General features: G+C 40.8%; 1 protein-coding gene across 4 annotated transcripts; it reads left to right on the forward strand.

Annotated features, from left to right (window-relative positions):
* Positions 1-3,176: 3,176 nt before the first annotated feature.
* LOC109752766 (uncharacterized) lies at positions 3,177-6,359 on the forward strand. 4 transcript variants are annotated; one of them, XM_020311670.4, is made up of 5 exons: positions 3,177-4,567; positions 5,017-5,087; positions 5,184-5,256; positions 5,537-5,616; positions 6,117-6,359. In XM_020311670.4, exons 1-5 carry the CDS (start codon positions 4,272-4,274, stop codon positions 6,215-6,217), a joined length of 621 nt encoding a protein of 206 aa, XP_020167259.1. In that variant the 5' UTR covers positions 3,177-4,271; the 3' UTR covers positions 6,218-6,359. The 4 variants fall into 4 exon arrangements, with proteins under 4 accessions (XP_020167259.1, XP_040251155.1, XP_045087412.1 ...); XM_040395221.3 differs by having other exon boundaries at positions 3,178-4,567; positions 6,110-6,359; XM_045231477.2 differs by lacking the exon at positions 5,537-5,616 and having other exon boundaries at positions 3,446-4,567; positions 6,110-6,359.
* The last annotated feature ends 10,354 nt before the right edge of the window (positions 6,360-16,713 follow it).

A 16,713-nucleotide genomic window follows, 5' to 3' on the forward strand; every position in this document is an offset into this window, starting at 1 on the left:
TTGCCGCATATCACACACATCTTGTTAAGTTGAACCATTTCTGTTCTCTTGGCGCAACGCAAACAGTTCAACCGAGTGTGCCCTCTATCACACACACCCTGATCTGGCTGACCGTTTCTGTTGTGTTGCCTAATCACAAACAGTTCATCCGAGTGAACTGTATGTCGTATATCGCACACACCTTCCTCTGGCTGCCCATTTTTGTTGTTCTGCCTCATCACAAATAGTTCACTGGAGTGAACCGTATGCCAGGCATCGCACACGTAACTATAATGTGAATTGTTTTTTATGTCTCCACCATTGCAAATGTTTCGTATCATTTTTTATGGTTTCTTTACATCACCATTTACGATTAATGACCGCACACAGTTTGGTTGAAGGGTCTCTGATTGTAGTGTCGCGTTAGCAGCAGCCTGCGGTAGTGATTGTTCAGTTGCAGTATATCTCTAGTTTCAAGGTTCATCGGTGTGTGGTTATGTTTTACTGTCGTTTGTATAACCATTTTACCAAGATCTCAAAACCCAAAGTTGATGATTATTTCAAATCCATCAATGTTAAGGCGATGTACCACACCGATAGCCTTATATTTTGGCAAATCAAGCAAGATAGATATTTTTCTTGGAAGACACATTAGCACATAACCAAGAATAGAGAGTATTGCAAAAGTTTGAGCAGAGGAATTCGTTTAATAAAGTTGCACAACGAGATGATGCTTACACTTCTGCTGATGTAGGGGCTTCCGCAGATGTTTATGATATCTTTGAGGACCAACACATCAATAAGGTTGGAGAAAAGATTTGTTGTCGAGGTGTGGAAGTAGATGAGTTGATCAAAAAGCACCCAACATTCAAGGACATTGATCGTGAAGAGGATGACACTAGGGGAATTATGATTCAAACTGATACACATGGTGAAGATGTTGTCGCTGCTGCTGTGGGTGATGATTAGATTGCTTTTGCCGTATTTGCATGTGAGAAGATGACTTATTATCTATGTGAATTTGTGTTTGCTATGAGCACTAAAACCTGATGAAGTTGTTGTTTAGTATTTTGCATTGAGAACATCACTTATTATGTATGTTGATTTGTGTTTGGTAATTGTATGATGAGTAAAACTTGATGACATTGTTGTTTAGTAGTGCTCATATTTTGCTGTGAAACTTGTATTTGATGATTGTACAACCACAATTTAGCTTATGGTAGTTTGCTATTGGACTGCAATTTGTTGTAGGCTTGCAATGGGAATGGAGCTGACCCGACAGGGCCTCTGCTAATTTACCTACTTATTAGCAAAAGGGGATGCACCCCGATTTCCGTTAATAGAAATCGTTAGATGTTCACAATACTAGACTCCCAACCTGCTAAACAGGTTCAATTCATTACTAGTTTCAGTAAAATTCTCATGTCAGAGCCATTGAATACATCATGAGTGCTACATACATTGCAAATAAAGAGATAATCATCCTAAAGAGCAGAACGATCTCGCCCATTACGTTCACAAGCTCTTTCATCTCCTCATTGCTGCCAAGGTCGTTCAATAGTTGTTGCTTGGCCATGATCTGATGAACTACATCTTTAACCTTCTGCTCTGCATCTTCCTCTTTTGCCGTTCCTTCAGTTACTTTTCCAACACCCCAGCTTGCTAGTATTTGGATTCCTTGGCTAACCAAATAATCCGCGTAGTTTCGTTCCCCCACATCAGCAACCTCCCAGAAATACATATCACAAGAATCTCCCTTTTTGTCATGAATCAAATTGGAAGATCGCCAACCTAAATCTTAAAAAAATCAGCAAATGATAGCAAGTGAACAACTTAACCATATTACCCCATGATTTGGGTATTTGTAGAAGAGTCGACCATGGCTGGGGATTGTATTTAAGACGCGAAGGATGACTCTACGTGATTTGCAGCAGTCGCACCACACGGGTGCGATGAGCAACCGACTACGGTGAGTGTGCCGGCAGGGGTGTGATGAGACCTACAGGAAGTGGTACAGGTGGCGACTTTGCACACATCTGGTTGTTGGCTTGATTCCCTGCTGAAGAGTAGGTGGACGAGCCAGTGGACATGGTTGCTGCATCCGGAGTTTCTGAAGCTAGGCAGAGTAGCTAGAGAAGAGGAGAAGCGAATGTTGGATATGTCATGTTCATTACTTGTAGAGTAGTATATCACTATATAGTCTAGGTTTGGATTCGAACCAGTTACAACAGCACGTCTTTTTTTTCTAATAGTCGGCAGCGTCTATTTAATGGTAGACTAGTTTGTTCTATATGCCTTCTCAAATCTTTGATTTTCGGGAATGTTATCTGGCGAAAGTTCCCCGGGAGGAGGTTGGCAAACGAACGCATTTTTCTGGCAGTTTTAGTTGCGATAAAAGATCAAACCGTGGCAGTTTCGGGAATGTTATCTGGCGAAATGAGCCTAGTTTTTCTTTTCTTGTGAAAAATGTATGCAACGTGGTGTCGCCTTAGTCAACAAACGATTCTGCCAACTGTGACCATTGGATTGACATCCAACATTTGTCATGTTTCTTCAGTCTCTTCTTCATCTAGCCGCGAAAACCAAACCAGCGCCAGCGGGACCACCTGTTCCCGCCTCCCATGACTGGTTGTGTTGCCGCGCGCGCATCGCCACCCCATCACACCCTAAAACTCTGGCCGGGTTATCTCTCTACCCCCACACCTCCGATTATTCTCCAGCGATGACAACCCCACCATGCACCCGAACCAGTCAATTATTGTACTCCCCTTCCGCCTGCGACTACACTGCCGCTATTCCCTGGATCATGTTCGTTCTCATCCGAGGCCTCACTGCCGTACTCTGCCTTGGTGCGCTCGCCGCCATGTGGTGTTGTCAACATGGTCAACAAATGAGAGGAATCAGACTATACATGGAAAGGATGACAGAAGGGACCCAGTAGGTCCATTGCCACACACAAAAGCAAGGGCCTTCTTATTACAAGCACAAAAATGCTTCCTCCTAATAGTTTCATGACATCTGGGTCCCACAGCATTGTCAACGTAATTAGTAAATGAGAGAATTGAACAAGGAGCGGCTAATGCCAGGGACCCAGCAGCTCGCGCAGTTTTTTTTGTCTTTGAGATGAAGTGGAGTAGAGTATCAACTCGGTTGTATAGTGGCCGTGGCCCGTCTAGCCATGGTTTTATTTTATGTCTACCACATGACCAGCCCAGCTGTTTTTTTCTTCTTTATGAAAATGGCTAGTTAGCTTTATTTCTTTAAAGAATACCCCATCAAGGCCTAGTTGCTTTTCTCTACCCTGCAGGGATGCAGACCAGAAAATGGGCCATAAGTAATAAGAAATGGGTTGTAAATTAAAAAAACCCAGCAAACCGACAATTAGTTTTAAATTTCATTTTTTTGGTTTTGAGATTTTAAATTTGATTTATTTTGCGGTGAAAATTTCATTGGATTTTAAATTAATATATATTTATTTTTGAAATTAGTTTGAATCTGATCCAAAATTTTGGGATTAAAAACAGTTCGGACCCCTCCAAAATATGCAAAATTTTGTTGAAATTTTAAACCTTGGCTCGAATATGGGCTGTAATGCTAAAAAAAGAATATGGGCTGCAATAAATACATTAAGAATGAGCAAATGGGCAGTAAATCTTTTCCTATTTTTTTTTATTTTTAATGATAAAGCGATTAGTGCTTCTGCCCGGCCGCTCACCGTCGCGGCGCTTTTGCAAAAAACTCCCTGTTTTCCGGATAATTTAACCCGCCGTCCCTACATAAGTGAATCCAGGAAAACGTTTCGATTTTGCGAATTAACCCCTGCATTCTATAAGAATTCTGCTCGTGCTCCTTTCATCATCTTATCCGTAACTCCAACCTGTCGCGCACGCGCACAGACTGCACCCGCCGCGGGGACGCCGCAGCACCATGGCCGCCATCGGCGCGGCCGTCTCCGTCCCGGACGCAGCGCCCGACCTCCACCTCGTCGCGCACCAGTACGAACAGCTCCTCCACCTGTTGCCTCCGCGGACGCACGCCGCGTTGCCCGTCCACCCGGCGGTCGTCGCGCGTTGCGTGTTCGCCCACATGCTGGAGGCCGAGGCGCCCCCGTCCGAGGCCACCATCACCTCGCTCGGTCGCGTCGTCGCCGCAGACGTCGAGGGCGCTGATGACGCCTTTAGGCTCGTCTCCACCATGCGGCAGAAGTACGGCATCGCGCTGCGCCTCCGATCCTACAGCCCCGTGCTTGCCGTAATCCGGCGTCTGGCAAGGCCTACGCGGTCGAGGCCCTCATGGCGGCCTCCGCTGTATCGCCGGAAGAGCCCGAGCTCGCCGTGCTCCTTGAGGTCAGCACAAAGGTCAGGGACGCAGACAAGGTGTATGAGTATATGCACAAGCTGCGGCGAGCTGTCGGCTGTGTGATAGAGGAGACCGCCAAGGTCTTGGAGGGGCGGTTCCAGAGCGAGAAGGCGCAATTGCTCGTAAGCCCGAGTGGGATGTGTGTCAGGTTAAGGGCGCCCTTGTGGCGAACGGCGGTGGGTGCCATCAGCTGGGGTGGCTTCGAACCGGACCATGGATGGTGCAGCGGGTGAGAGTTGGGGCAGACGACAAGTGCGGTGGATGCAGATGCCGCCTAGGTTCTGTTGATACACAGAAGTTTGCTGAGCTTCTTCATATATGTTACTTTTCACCTCTGTTTATAGAACTCTGGTTGTGTTAACAATTTGATACGTCCTTAAAGACCTTGTGGTTGATTGCCATGTCTGCATGATAATTGCTTGCTGAAGTAACTGGTCCTTCAACTGTAGTTAGGGAGATCCAGAATCTTCATGTACTTAAATCATGGCATTCACCTGGAGATAGTTTTCCTCCCTGTTTTGTGCAACTGACTGTGGTGATATACTGTGGCCAAATTGAATGAGCTTATATGATTAACTTCTTCATCCATAATTTCAGTTTGGTTTATGGAAATTGAACTACTATTGTGTTAACACACATGAGTCATATTTAGGCTTCACATTTTGTAGTTTTATGCAGGTTGTCAGATAAATTCTTCTCGGCATCTTATATTCTATATCGTATACAGGTGCCTCGGTCGTCCAAACATTGTAAGGGACATTCTAGGATTTTAATTTGACATAAAATCTGTATTATTTCTACAATGTCTCAAGACTCTCAACAAGGCTGAGGTGAATATGCTGCAGCTATGTGCTGGACAATGTCGCCACCGCTGAATTCGCCGGAAGATATCCGCCATCCGAACGTGCTCCACCTGAGGTATGTAACATTAGCTTTTCCCAAATTATTCTGTAAAATTTCATCTACAATCATAAAAAGTACAGTTCCCCTTGGTCTGGTCTGAAAGACACACATGGGTACATAGGTTTTAGTGATTGAAGATATTGCAATGCTATATTGGTGAATAAGTTCATGAACAAATGAAACTGGAAGATACACCAGATGGTCCAGATATCACAAAGATAGTGGAGGAAGCGTAGTAGGTTTCTTTTCCATTGCATACTGTGATCAGAACTAATTCTTTGCCCTTGTGCTGTAGGAGTAGGACACACCTTTCTGCAGATACGTGTCCACATGCATCATGCTTTAAGTATCTGCTTTCATGGGGTAACTCACTCGGTATGTTTCTTAAGAGGATGTGACTAACTGGAAAATATTTTATGGCTGACAACATGAGTAAGCATGTAATAAAAGTTTAAGTTTTGGTGTTTGCTAAATTTCGGTTCTGATTTGGAAGATACATACATTATTTTTTGAGTTTGCTTTACTTAGAGTATGAACTGATGCTTTTCAAAGATACACGTTCAAGCTGAAGAGTTAAGTGTATTAGCTTGGCTTGGACTCGGGGGTTTGTCCAAACGTAGCTTTATGGTTTTTACTCTACGTATGCAATTACAATCTTCACAAATAAGGATGGAGAGGGGAAGAAAAATGTTGGTGGACAAAAAAAGAAAGTGCCTAGAACGTGCAAGAATTTTAAGCAGGTTGGCTTCCATGATAGCGTAATTGCCCTAACAATAACTAAGAAAACTACTGGTACTTTTCATGGCCATACAATTTATTTTTCTTTCAGAAATGTTGATACACACACAAACTTATTTGTTTATGTCAGACTGCAGGTCTTGTTCCAGCTCCAGGACGCATTTCGGCACGACAACTTGGCGTTGAAGCTCATGTGTTGGACGGATTTTACATGAACTTTGTGCTTTATATTTCCTAGAAGATTATCATTTTATTTCGGAATATTGTAGGTCTGTTGAATATTTATATCTGAATATTGTATTTTTGAAAATTTATGTCTGAATATTCATCAAAATGGCCATGGTGGAATTTTGTTTCGCAATGCAAGAATATTATTTCTCACAGCAAGTTGTTTGCCGTAACCTCTCTTACGGACTCTTTTGGCACGGAAGTAGCTACGGATGGAAGTGTAAATCTGTGGTTGGTTAGTGGTGGGACCCTCAACCAAATTCAAGGGGAGAGAGATTAATGAGGAGCACACATGTTAGCCCATAACCTCTCTCCCATGGAGAATGCCCCATAAGTGTAGGATTAGTGTTATATTCCAACCTCCGATCACTGTTGTACATCCTCAATCCGATGGAGCACGATGATAGTTTTTAGTTTTTACTGAACAAGCGTTTTCACTTGATATTTCGCCATATAAATAACTAGGTAGTTTAAAGAAAGAAGAATTAACTAGGAGGGACACGCTCCTTTACCCATCAAATCGCTTGGCCGTGCATGCATTTTTTCTTCTTCTCTGAATCTACATGCACACGATTGCGGGTTTGGTTCTACATTTTTTTAAGTTGGATTTGTATCTGTTTTTTTTAACGTACTCATATTGACTACATATCTTAGGGCACACGCGGCGGTAATATGTATGCCTGTACACCCAATAAATTAAATACATAAATTATTTACGGGCGCTGCTGATTTTCATTTATACGAGTGCATAGTAAAATATCGGCACCAAAACATAGGAATTTACATGTCATGGCCACAGAGTCTTTAATTGTTCTCAATAAGGTTGTTGTTTCGGATCAGGAATAAGATGACATGCTTGGTGTCCTTGAAGATGGTCATGTTGAAGGTGGTACAGAGGAACAAGGCTACCAACTTATACATCCTTTTGACCCAAACATTGATGCTATGGAGAAACCAAAAAAGTTTGCATCCATGTAAAATTACTTTTGAAGTATCACATATATGGCATTTTTTATTGTCTGATGTCTGTGTAATGGTTAATATGCCGGTGTGGTATACTTTGTCATTAGGCATTGACATACTGATCTACAAATTCGTAGTGAAGTCAGACAAAAAACATGGTGCATATAGCAATGCTCTTACTCTAATATCATTTTTCTGCTATCCAAATTGCTTCAAGGAAAAACATGACACTCTAGCATGCAAACAACACATATAGTATCATGCTTATGTCTAGCGTAATTAGATTTATTTATAAGTAGCTACATATGCTCTATTTGTGATTCAAATTTTATATTAGTTTTTTAATCAACAACAGATTCATCTATTATCCAAAACTCTCATGCAGGAAAGCAATTTGGATGGCAATCTCAAGTCATGGATGGCAAAGAACAAAGAAGAAAAAGAGATAAAGAGCGGTATGTATGAATGACCAATGAAGAAAAATAGGACAAACTAAAAAGGTGACGTGAAGCCTATCAACTAAGCAAAAGAACTAAAGATTTGACCCGGTTGCAAAAAAAATAAACACGAAAAAAATATGCAAACATGAAGCCACACAGAAGATAAAAAAGTGCGCATGGGAAAGGCAAAAAGACACAAATACGCATCCAGAACAAAAGAACCAAGAATTGAGATGCAACACACTAAGCAAAGATTGAAGTGCGATGGAGAAATCCGGCATATATCGCGACAACACATGAGGTTATACATCTATGTGACAAGGACTTCACAGTGAGCACACACACAACATGCTTGGACACTAGGAGAAATATACGACATTTTTAATGTGCGGTATCAGTAACTCAACATAAGTGTTGTGTGTATGTTTTTTTATCATCAATATGATGGTTAATTTATTGGTGAGATATGTGTTATCACTATATATTGACGGTCTAATCTACAATGTTACATTGAAGTCATACGGTCATACAAAAAACATCATGTGTGCTCTTACTTCGAAAATCCTTTGAATTAGTAATTAAACTCTTAAAGAATGTGCTTCAAAGTCGGGTAAAAATGCACTCAGCGAAAGTCCTGCGTGCACCATCCTCTCTTCAACTATTGCCCATCCATCCCATAGCAACGCACGGGCATGTTTCCTAGTTATTAAAAATAATACAAAATGGGTTGTATGCTGTCTGCCACTGATTTGGAGGCTGACTTGTGGGCCTACTAAGTTGATGTGTACGCAAGATTTTGTCAACTTATAGTCAACAGGCATTCTAGCAGTGGCCATTGGATTTCCACCAACGGTCGTTGTACTTCTTCAATATCTGATCTTCTTGCTTCAGATGCCCAAACCAGTTCCACCGGGACCTTCTCCTCCCGCCTCCCGTCGTCGGTTGTGCTGCCGTGCAGGCCTCACCGCCCCATCCTACTCACATAGCTGGCCAGGCCACCCCGCTACTCACCCACACCTCCTATTATTCTTCGGCAACAATAGCCTCACACTACAGTTGAACCAGTAAACCCTCATACTCCCCTCCGCATGGGAAATCACTTTCGAGTCTTCCCAGGCTCTAGGTCGTTCCCTTCCTAGGCCACTCCATCGTCCACCGCCTTGGTGCTCTCGGCATGGCACCGTCAACTTGGTCAATGATACGTCTCCAATGTATCTATAATTTGTTATTGTTCCATGCTATTATAGTATCAATCTTGGATGTTTATTATGAAATTATATATCTTTTTTGGGAGTAACCTATTAACCTAGTGCCCAGAGCCAGTTGCTATTTTTTGCTTGTTTTTGGTTTTTTAGGAAATCCATATCAAACATAGAAAAAATTTTGGATTATTTTTTTCTGGACCAGAAGGGACCCTGGAAGGTTCGGGAGAAGACTTGATGAGACACGAGGTAGCGACAATCTTGGGAGGCGTGCCTCGGGGGGCAGCCTTGTGGGACCCTCCTGGCACCTCTTGACCTAATTTTGCCTCTATAAATTGTCAAATATTCCCCGTACATCAAAGAGCCACCCAAAATAGTATTTCCGCTGCTGCAAGTTTCTGTTCTTCGGAGATCCCATCTGGAGACCTTTTTCGGTACTATGCTGGAGGGGGAATCGATCACGAAGGGCCTCTACATCAACCTTGCTGCCCCTCTGATGATGTGTGAGTAGTTTACCACAGACCTACGGGTCCATAGCTAGTAGCTAGATGGCCTCTTCTCTCTCTCTCTTCGATCTTCAATACAATGTTCTCCTCGATGTTCTTGGAGATCTATTTGATGTAATCCTTTTTTGTGCTGTGTTTGCGGGGATCCGATGAATTGTGGGTTTATGATCAGATTATCCATGAATATTATTTGAGTCTTCTCTGAACTCTTTTATGCATGATTGTTATAGCTTTGTATTTCTCTCCGTATCCGTTTGGTTTGGCCACTAGATTGATTTATCTTGCAATGGGACAAGTGCTTTGTGATGGGTTCGATCTTGCATTGCTCAATCCGAGTGATAGAAAGGTACATGACACATGCTTGTATCGTTTCCATTAAGGATAAAATGGTGGGGTTTATTCATATTGATTGGATTTACTTTGTCTACATCTGTCATCTTGCTTAAGGCGTTACTCCATTCTTTATGAACTTCATACTCTAGATGCATGCTGGATAGCGGTTAATGTACGGAGTAATAGTAGTAGATGTAGGCAGGAGTCGGTCTACTTGTCTTTGACATGATGCCTATATAAATGATCATTGCCTTGGATATTGTCATGATTATTCACTTTTCTATCAATTTCCCAACAGTAATTTGTTTACCCACCGTATGATATGTTCAAGAGAGAAGCCTCTAGTGAAAACTATGCCCCCTGGGTCTATTTTAACCGTATATTAAAATCCAAAAATACCTTGCTGCAATTTATTTACTTTTTTTATTTTTTTTATCTATATATAACTACAAGATTTGATCCTTGCAATTAACCGCCAAGGGATTGACAACCCCCTGTTTGCGTTGGGTGCAAGTATTTGTTATTTTGTGTGTAGGTACTGCTAACAAGGTGTTGCGTGGTTCTCCTACTGGATTGATAACCTTGGTTCTTAACTGAGGGAAATACTTATCTCTACTATATTGCATCATCCTCTGCTCTTCGAGGAAATCCCAAGGCAGCTCATAAGTAGCAGGAAGAATTTCTGGCGCCGTTGCCGGGGAGACATCATCAACATCTACCAAGTACCATCACATAAACTTTCATCTCCTTGCATTTACTTTTATTTTCCATTTTCCTCTCCTTTTCATCTCCCCCCTTCTAAAATATTTTCACAAAAACACAAAAATATTTTTGTTTGCTTGCGTGCTTTTATTGTCTTCATGTCAACACTCAAAAGAATAGGAAAGATATAAGAAAAATAAGATGGATCCTCATACTCTTGCTAATACTTTTAAAAGATCCAATTATGATGAACCAATTGCTAGTGAGTTGAGTGCACTAGATTATGTTTATGAAGTATTGCTTGAAATTCGTGAATCTGAAAATTGTGATGAAGTGTTAAAATAAGAAATTTATAAAGTGGTTCACGATAACTCCTTGAATGAAAAGCATGATTGCAATGATGTTATTATAAATTCTATTAATGTCAGTTGTGTTAATGATATGCAAAACCACAAGCTTGGGGATGATGATTTTGCTATGTCCACCACTCATTGTAATGATCATGATTGGGGTGATGCTTCTTATGATCTTGAAAGTTTATTTAAGTCTCATGATGAATATGAAATTGATAATAACATTTGCAATAATATTAAAGGTGGGTTTGGAGGAGTGTCAACTTTAGGACATGTTTGGAGAGTGTTCAATCTAATGAAATTATTGATAAAAGTGGATTTGGAGAGGTCATGAGTTTAGTTAATATTAGTCCCACTATCTCGGAAGATTATAAAAAATTTATGCATGTGGATCATAAAGCGAATATTGTTTATGATAGATATATTGTTGAATTTAAGTATGATCCTACATGTAATTATTATGAGAGAGGAAAATATGGTTGTAGAAATTTTCATGTTACTAAATCACCTCTCTTTGTGTTGAAATTATTAATGATTCCTTCTTCCTACTTGCATATGCTAGAAATTGCTTGTCTTGATAATTTGTTTTCCTATAAAATGCATGTGCCTAGAAAGTATGTTAGAATTAAATGTGTTGGTCACATGTTTTATGATACCCCCTTTGTGCTTCAATTCTTGTCTTTTATGTGAGCATCATTAATGTCCCAAGCCTATCGTAATGTCTATAAAGAAAGAGCTTGTTGGGAGACAACCCAATCTTCCCTTTTTTTGGTCTGCACAAAATTATGCTATTATTATGGTTGTGTTTTTGTGTTTAAATTAGTGTTTGTTCCAAGTAAAGCCTTTGGGATGATTTGGATGATAGTTGCTTTGACTCTGTGAGAAAACATAAAATTTTGCATCGAGTAACAGAATTTTTAAATTCGCTCGAGCATGATAAAATTCTGATTATTTTACACAGGCTTGATATACAAATTGCCCATGTTTTCCTAATTTTTCAGAATTTGTGGAGTTACATAAGTATGGTCATTGTTCGAATCATTACAGATTGTTCTGTTTTTGACATATTCTGTTTTTGTTGCATTGTTTGCTTGTTTTGATGAATCTAGCTATGGATTGTATCGCGGGGTATAAGCTATGCTGAAGTTAGAATATAGTAGTTATTATGAAATAATAAAATATGAATGGGTTTACAACAGTACCTAAAGTGGTGATTTGCTTGTTATACCAACGGATATCATGAGTTTTCTGTTGAGTTTTGTGTGCGGAAGTTTTCATGTTTTGAGTGAGATCATGATGGATGAAGGAATAAGGAGTGGCAAGAACCTAAGCTTGGGGATGCCCGAGGAACCCCAAGGTAATATTCAAGGACACCCAAGCATCTAAGCTTGGGGATGCCCCGGATGGCATCCCCTCTTTCTTCTACCAACTATCGGTAAATTACTTGGAGCTATATTTTTATTCATCACATGATATGAGTTTTGCTTGGAGCGTCGTGTATTATATGAGTCTTTGCTTTGTTTTCTTTTTAGTTTGCCACAATCATCTTTGCTATACACACCTTTTTGAGAGGGACACACATTATTCGTGATTTGTTAGAATACTATATGTGCTTCACTTATATCTTTTGAACTAGGTAGTTGCTCTAGTGCTTCACTTATATCTTATAGAGCACGGCGGTGGTTATATTTTAAAGAAATAGTTGCACTCTCATGCATCACTTATATCATTTTGAGAGTTTGATAAATAGTAATGACAAATAGCATGGGTTATGAAATTGGTCCTAATATGATAGCTATTCAAGAGGGATATAATAAAAACTTTCATGTAGATCACTGAATATGATAAGTTTGATTCCTTGCAATAGTTATGCAATATAAAGATGGTAATATGTGAAAGGTACCAGTGAATGATTGTGGTTTAGTAAGAATATTGGTGTTAAGGTTTGTGATTCCCGAAGCATGCACGTATGGTCTCTCGTTATGCTAAGAAGTTGGGGCACGATTTATTATTGAGTGTCTTCATTTGCATGAAGGTCGGGGGCGTGCGATGGTTAACTCCTACTGACCTCCCCCCTAGGAGCATGCATAGTAGTATTTTTCTTCGAGGGCTAATAAACTTTTGCAATAAGTATGTGAGTTCTTTATGAATAATGCGAGTCCATGGATTATACGCACTCTTGCCTTTTCGCAATTTGCTAGCTCTTTTGTACCGTGCATTGCCCTTTCTCACCTTGAGATGTGGGTGCAAACTTCGCTGGTGCATCCAAACCCTGTGATATGATACGTTCTATCACACATAAGTCTCCTTATATCTTCCTCAAAACCACCACCATACCTACCTATTGTGGCATTTCCATAGCCATTCTGAGATATGTTGTCATGCAACTTCCACCATTCCGTTTTTATGACACACATCATCATTGTCATATTGGTTTGCATGATCATGTAGCTAACATAGTATTTGTGGCTCAGCCACCGTTCATCATTTTTTATACATGTTACGCTAGATCATTGCGCATCCTGGTACACCACCAGAGGCATTCATATAGAGTCATATTTTTTTCAAGTATCGAGTTGTAATTTTGAGTTGTAGGTAAACAGAAGTGTGATGATCATCATTATTCGTTATTAGAGCATTGTCCCAAGTGAGGAAATAAAAAAAGAGGCCAAAAAGAGCCCAACAAAAAAAGAGAATGAAAAAAAGAGAGGGGGGCAATGTTACTATCGTTTCCACACTTGTGCTTCAAAGTAGCACCATGTTTTTCATATAGAGAGTTTCTTATGCTTTCATTTTCATATAACTAGTGAGAATTTTTCATTCTAGAACTTGGCTTGTATATTCCAATGATGGGCTTCCACAAATGCCTGAGGTCTTCATGAGCAAGCAAGTTGGATGCACACCCTCTTAGTTTTCCTTTTGAGCTTCCATACACTTATAACTTTTAGTCCATCCATTGCATGGCAATCCCTACTCCTTGCATTGACATCAATTGATGGGCATTTCCATAGCCCATTGATTAGCCTCGTCGATGTGAGGCTTTCTTCTTTTTTGTTTTCTCCATACTATCTCTACCACCGTACTCTATTTCACCCATAGTGCTATATCCATGTCTTGCGCTCATGTATTGGGTGAGGGTTGAAAAATCTTAAGCGCATTAAAAAGTAAGAACCAGTTGCTTGGCTAACACTGGGGTAGTGCATGATTTATACTTTGTGTTAAGAAGATGAAGCATGACAAGGCTATATGATTTTGTAGGGATAACGCTCTTTAGCATTGATATTTTGAAAGGCATGATTGTTTGTTGGTATGCTTGACTATTGATGTTTATGTCAAATTATAGACTATTGCTTTGAATAATTTGGATCTTAATATTCATGCCACAAAAGAGAGATTACATGATGAATATGATAGGTAGCATTCCACGTCAAAAATTTTGTTTTCATCATTTACCTACTCAGGGACAAGCAGGAATTAAGCTTGGGGATGATTGATACATCTCCAATGTATCTATAATATTTTATTGTTCCATGCTATTATAGTAACAATCTTGAATGTTTATTATGAAATATATGCAATTATATATCCTTTTTGGGACTAACCTATTAACCTAGTGCCCAGTGTTAGTTGATTTTTTGCTTGTTTTCGGCTTTTCAGGAAATCAATATTAAACAGAGAAAAAACTTTGGATTAATATTTTCTGGACTAGAAGGGATCCTAGAATGTTCGGGAGAAGACCTGACGAGCCACGAGGGAGCGACAAGCTCAGGAGGAGCGCACCCAGGGGGGCCAGTCTTGTGGGACCCTCATGGCACCTCTTGACCTAATTCCGCCTCTATAAATTCTCAAATATTCCCCATACAGTAGAGAGCCACCCAAAATACGTTTTCCATCACCGCAAGTTTCTGTTCTTCGGAGATCCCATCTGGAGACCTTTTTCGGTACTCTGCTGGAGGGGGAATCGATCACGGAGAGCCACTACATCAACCTTGCTGCCCCTCTGATGATGTGTGAGTAGTTTACCACAGACCTATGGGTCCATAGCTAGTAGCTAGATGGCTTACTCTCTCTCTTTGATCTTCAATACAATATTCTCCTCGATGTTCTTGGAGATATATTCGATGTAATCCTTTTTTGCGGTGTGTTTGTTGGGATCCGATGAATTGTGGGTTTATGATTAGATTATGCATGAATATTATCTGAGTCTTCTCTGAACTCTTTTATGCATGATTGTCATAGCTTTGTATTTCTCTCTGATCTATCTATTTGTTTGGCCAAGTAGATGGACTTATCTTGCAATGGGAGTGGTGCTTTCTGATGGGTTCGATCTTGCGTTGCTGAATCCCAATGATAGAAAGGGACATGACACGTACTTGTATCATTGCCATTAAGGATAAAAAGATGGGGTTTATTCATATTGATTGGATTTCCTATGTCTACATCATGGCATCTTGCTTAAGGCGTTACTCCGCTCTTTATGAACTTAATACTCTAGATGCGTGCTAGATAGCGGTCGATGTGCGGAGTAATAGTAGTAGATGCAGGAAGGAGTTGGTCTACTTGTCTTGGACGTGATGCCTATATACATGATCATTGCCTTGGATATCGTCATGATTATTCGCTTTTCTATCAACTGCCCAACAGTAATTTGTTTGCCCACCATATGCTATGTTCAAGAGAGAAGCCTCTAGTGAAAACTATGGCCCCCGGGTATGAAGGAAATATGCCCTAGAGGCAATAATAAAGTTGTTATTTATATTTCCTTATATCATGATAAATGTTTATTATTCATGCTAGAATTGTATTAACCGAAAACTTAGTACATGTGTGAATACATAGACAAACAGAGTGTCACTAGTATGCCTCTACTTGAATAGTTCGTTAATCAAAGATGGTTAAGTTTCCTAGCCATGGACAAAGAGTTGTCATCTGATAAACGGGATCACATCATTAGAGAACGATGTGATTGACTTGACCCATCCGTTAGCTTAGCACTTTGATCGTTTAGTTTGTTGCTATTGCTTTCTTCGTAACTTATACATGTTCCTATGACTATGAGATTATGCAACTCCCGAATACCGGAGGAACACTTAGTGTGCTATCAAACGTCACAACATAACTGGGTGATTATAAAGATGCTCTACAGGTGTCTCCGATGGTGTTTGTTGAGTTGGCATAGATCGAGATTAGGATTTGTCACTCCGATTGTCGGAGAGGTATCTCTGGGCCCTCTCGGTAATGCACATCACTATAAGCCTTGCAAGCATTGTAACTAACGAGTTAGTTACGGGATGATGCATTACAGAATGAGTAAAGAGACTTCTCGGTAACGAGATTGAACTAGGTATTGAGATACCGACGATCGAATCTCGGGCAAGTAACATACCGATGACAAAGGGAACAACATATGTTGTTATGCGGTTTGACCGATAAAGATCTTCGTAGAATATGTAGGAACCAATATGAGCATCCAGGTTCCGCTGTTGGTTATTGACCGGAGATGAGTCTTGGTCATGTCTACATAGTTCTCGAACCCGTAGGGTCCGCACGCTTAACGTTCGGTATTACGAGTTTATGTGTTTTGATGTACCGAAGGTTGTTCGGGGTCCCGGATATGATCACGGACATGACGAGAAGTCTTGAAATGGTCGAGACATAAAGATCGATATATTGGATGACTATGTTTAGACATTGGAATGGTTCCGGGTGAGTTCGGGCATATACCGGAGTACTGGAGGGTTACCGGAACCCCCCGGGGAGTATATGGGCCCTAATGGGCTTTAGTGGAGAGAGAGAGAGAGAGGAGGCTAGGGCAGGCCGCGCGCCCCCTCCCCCTCTGATCCGAATTGGACTAGGAAGGGGGCGGCCCCCCTTTCCTTCCTCCCTCTCTCCCCCTTCCTTCTCTCCTAGTCCAACTAGGGAAGGGGGGAATCCTACTCCCGGTGGGAGTAGGAATCCTCCAGGGCGCGCCATAGAGGGCCGGCCCTCCCCCCTCCTCCACTCCTTT

This window comes from Aegilops tauschii, chromosome 7 (genome assembly GCF_002575655.3).
Source record: "Aegilops tauschii subsp. strangulata cultivar AL8/78 chromosome 7, Aet v6.0, whole genome shotgun sequence".
Lineage (NCBI taxonomy): Eukaryota > Viridiplantae > Streptophyta > Magnoliopsida > Poales > Poaceae > Aegilops > Aegilops tauschii.

What these genes read in the sequence shown, in the direction of transcription:
- LOC109752766 (XM_020311670.4), top strand. Translation starts at nt 4,272, where the DNA reads ATGGCGGCCTCCGCTGTATCGCCGGAAGAGCCCGAGCTCGCCGTGCTC. An exon ending in GACCATGGATGGTGCAGCGG is followed by an intron (nt 4,568 to 5,016) that starts GTGAGAGTTGGG and finishes AGTTTTATGCAG; the next exon opens with GTTGTCAGATAAATTCTTCT. An exon ending in TTCATGGGGTAACTCACTCG is followed by an intron (nt 5,617 to 6,116) that starts GTATGTTTCTTA and finishes GTCAGACTGCAG; the next exon opens with GTCTTGTTCCAGCTCCAGGA.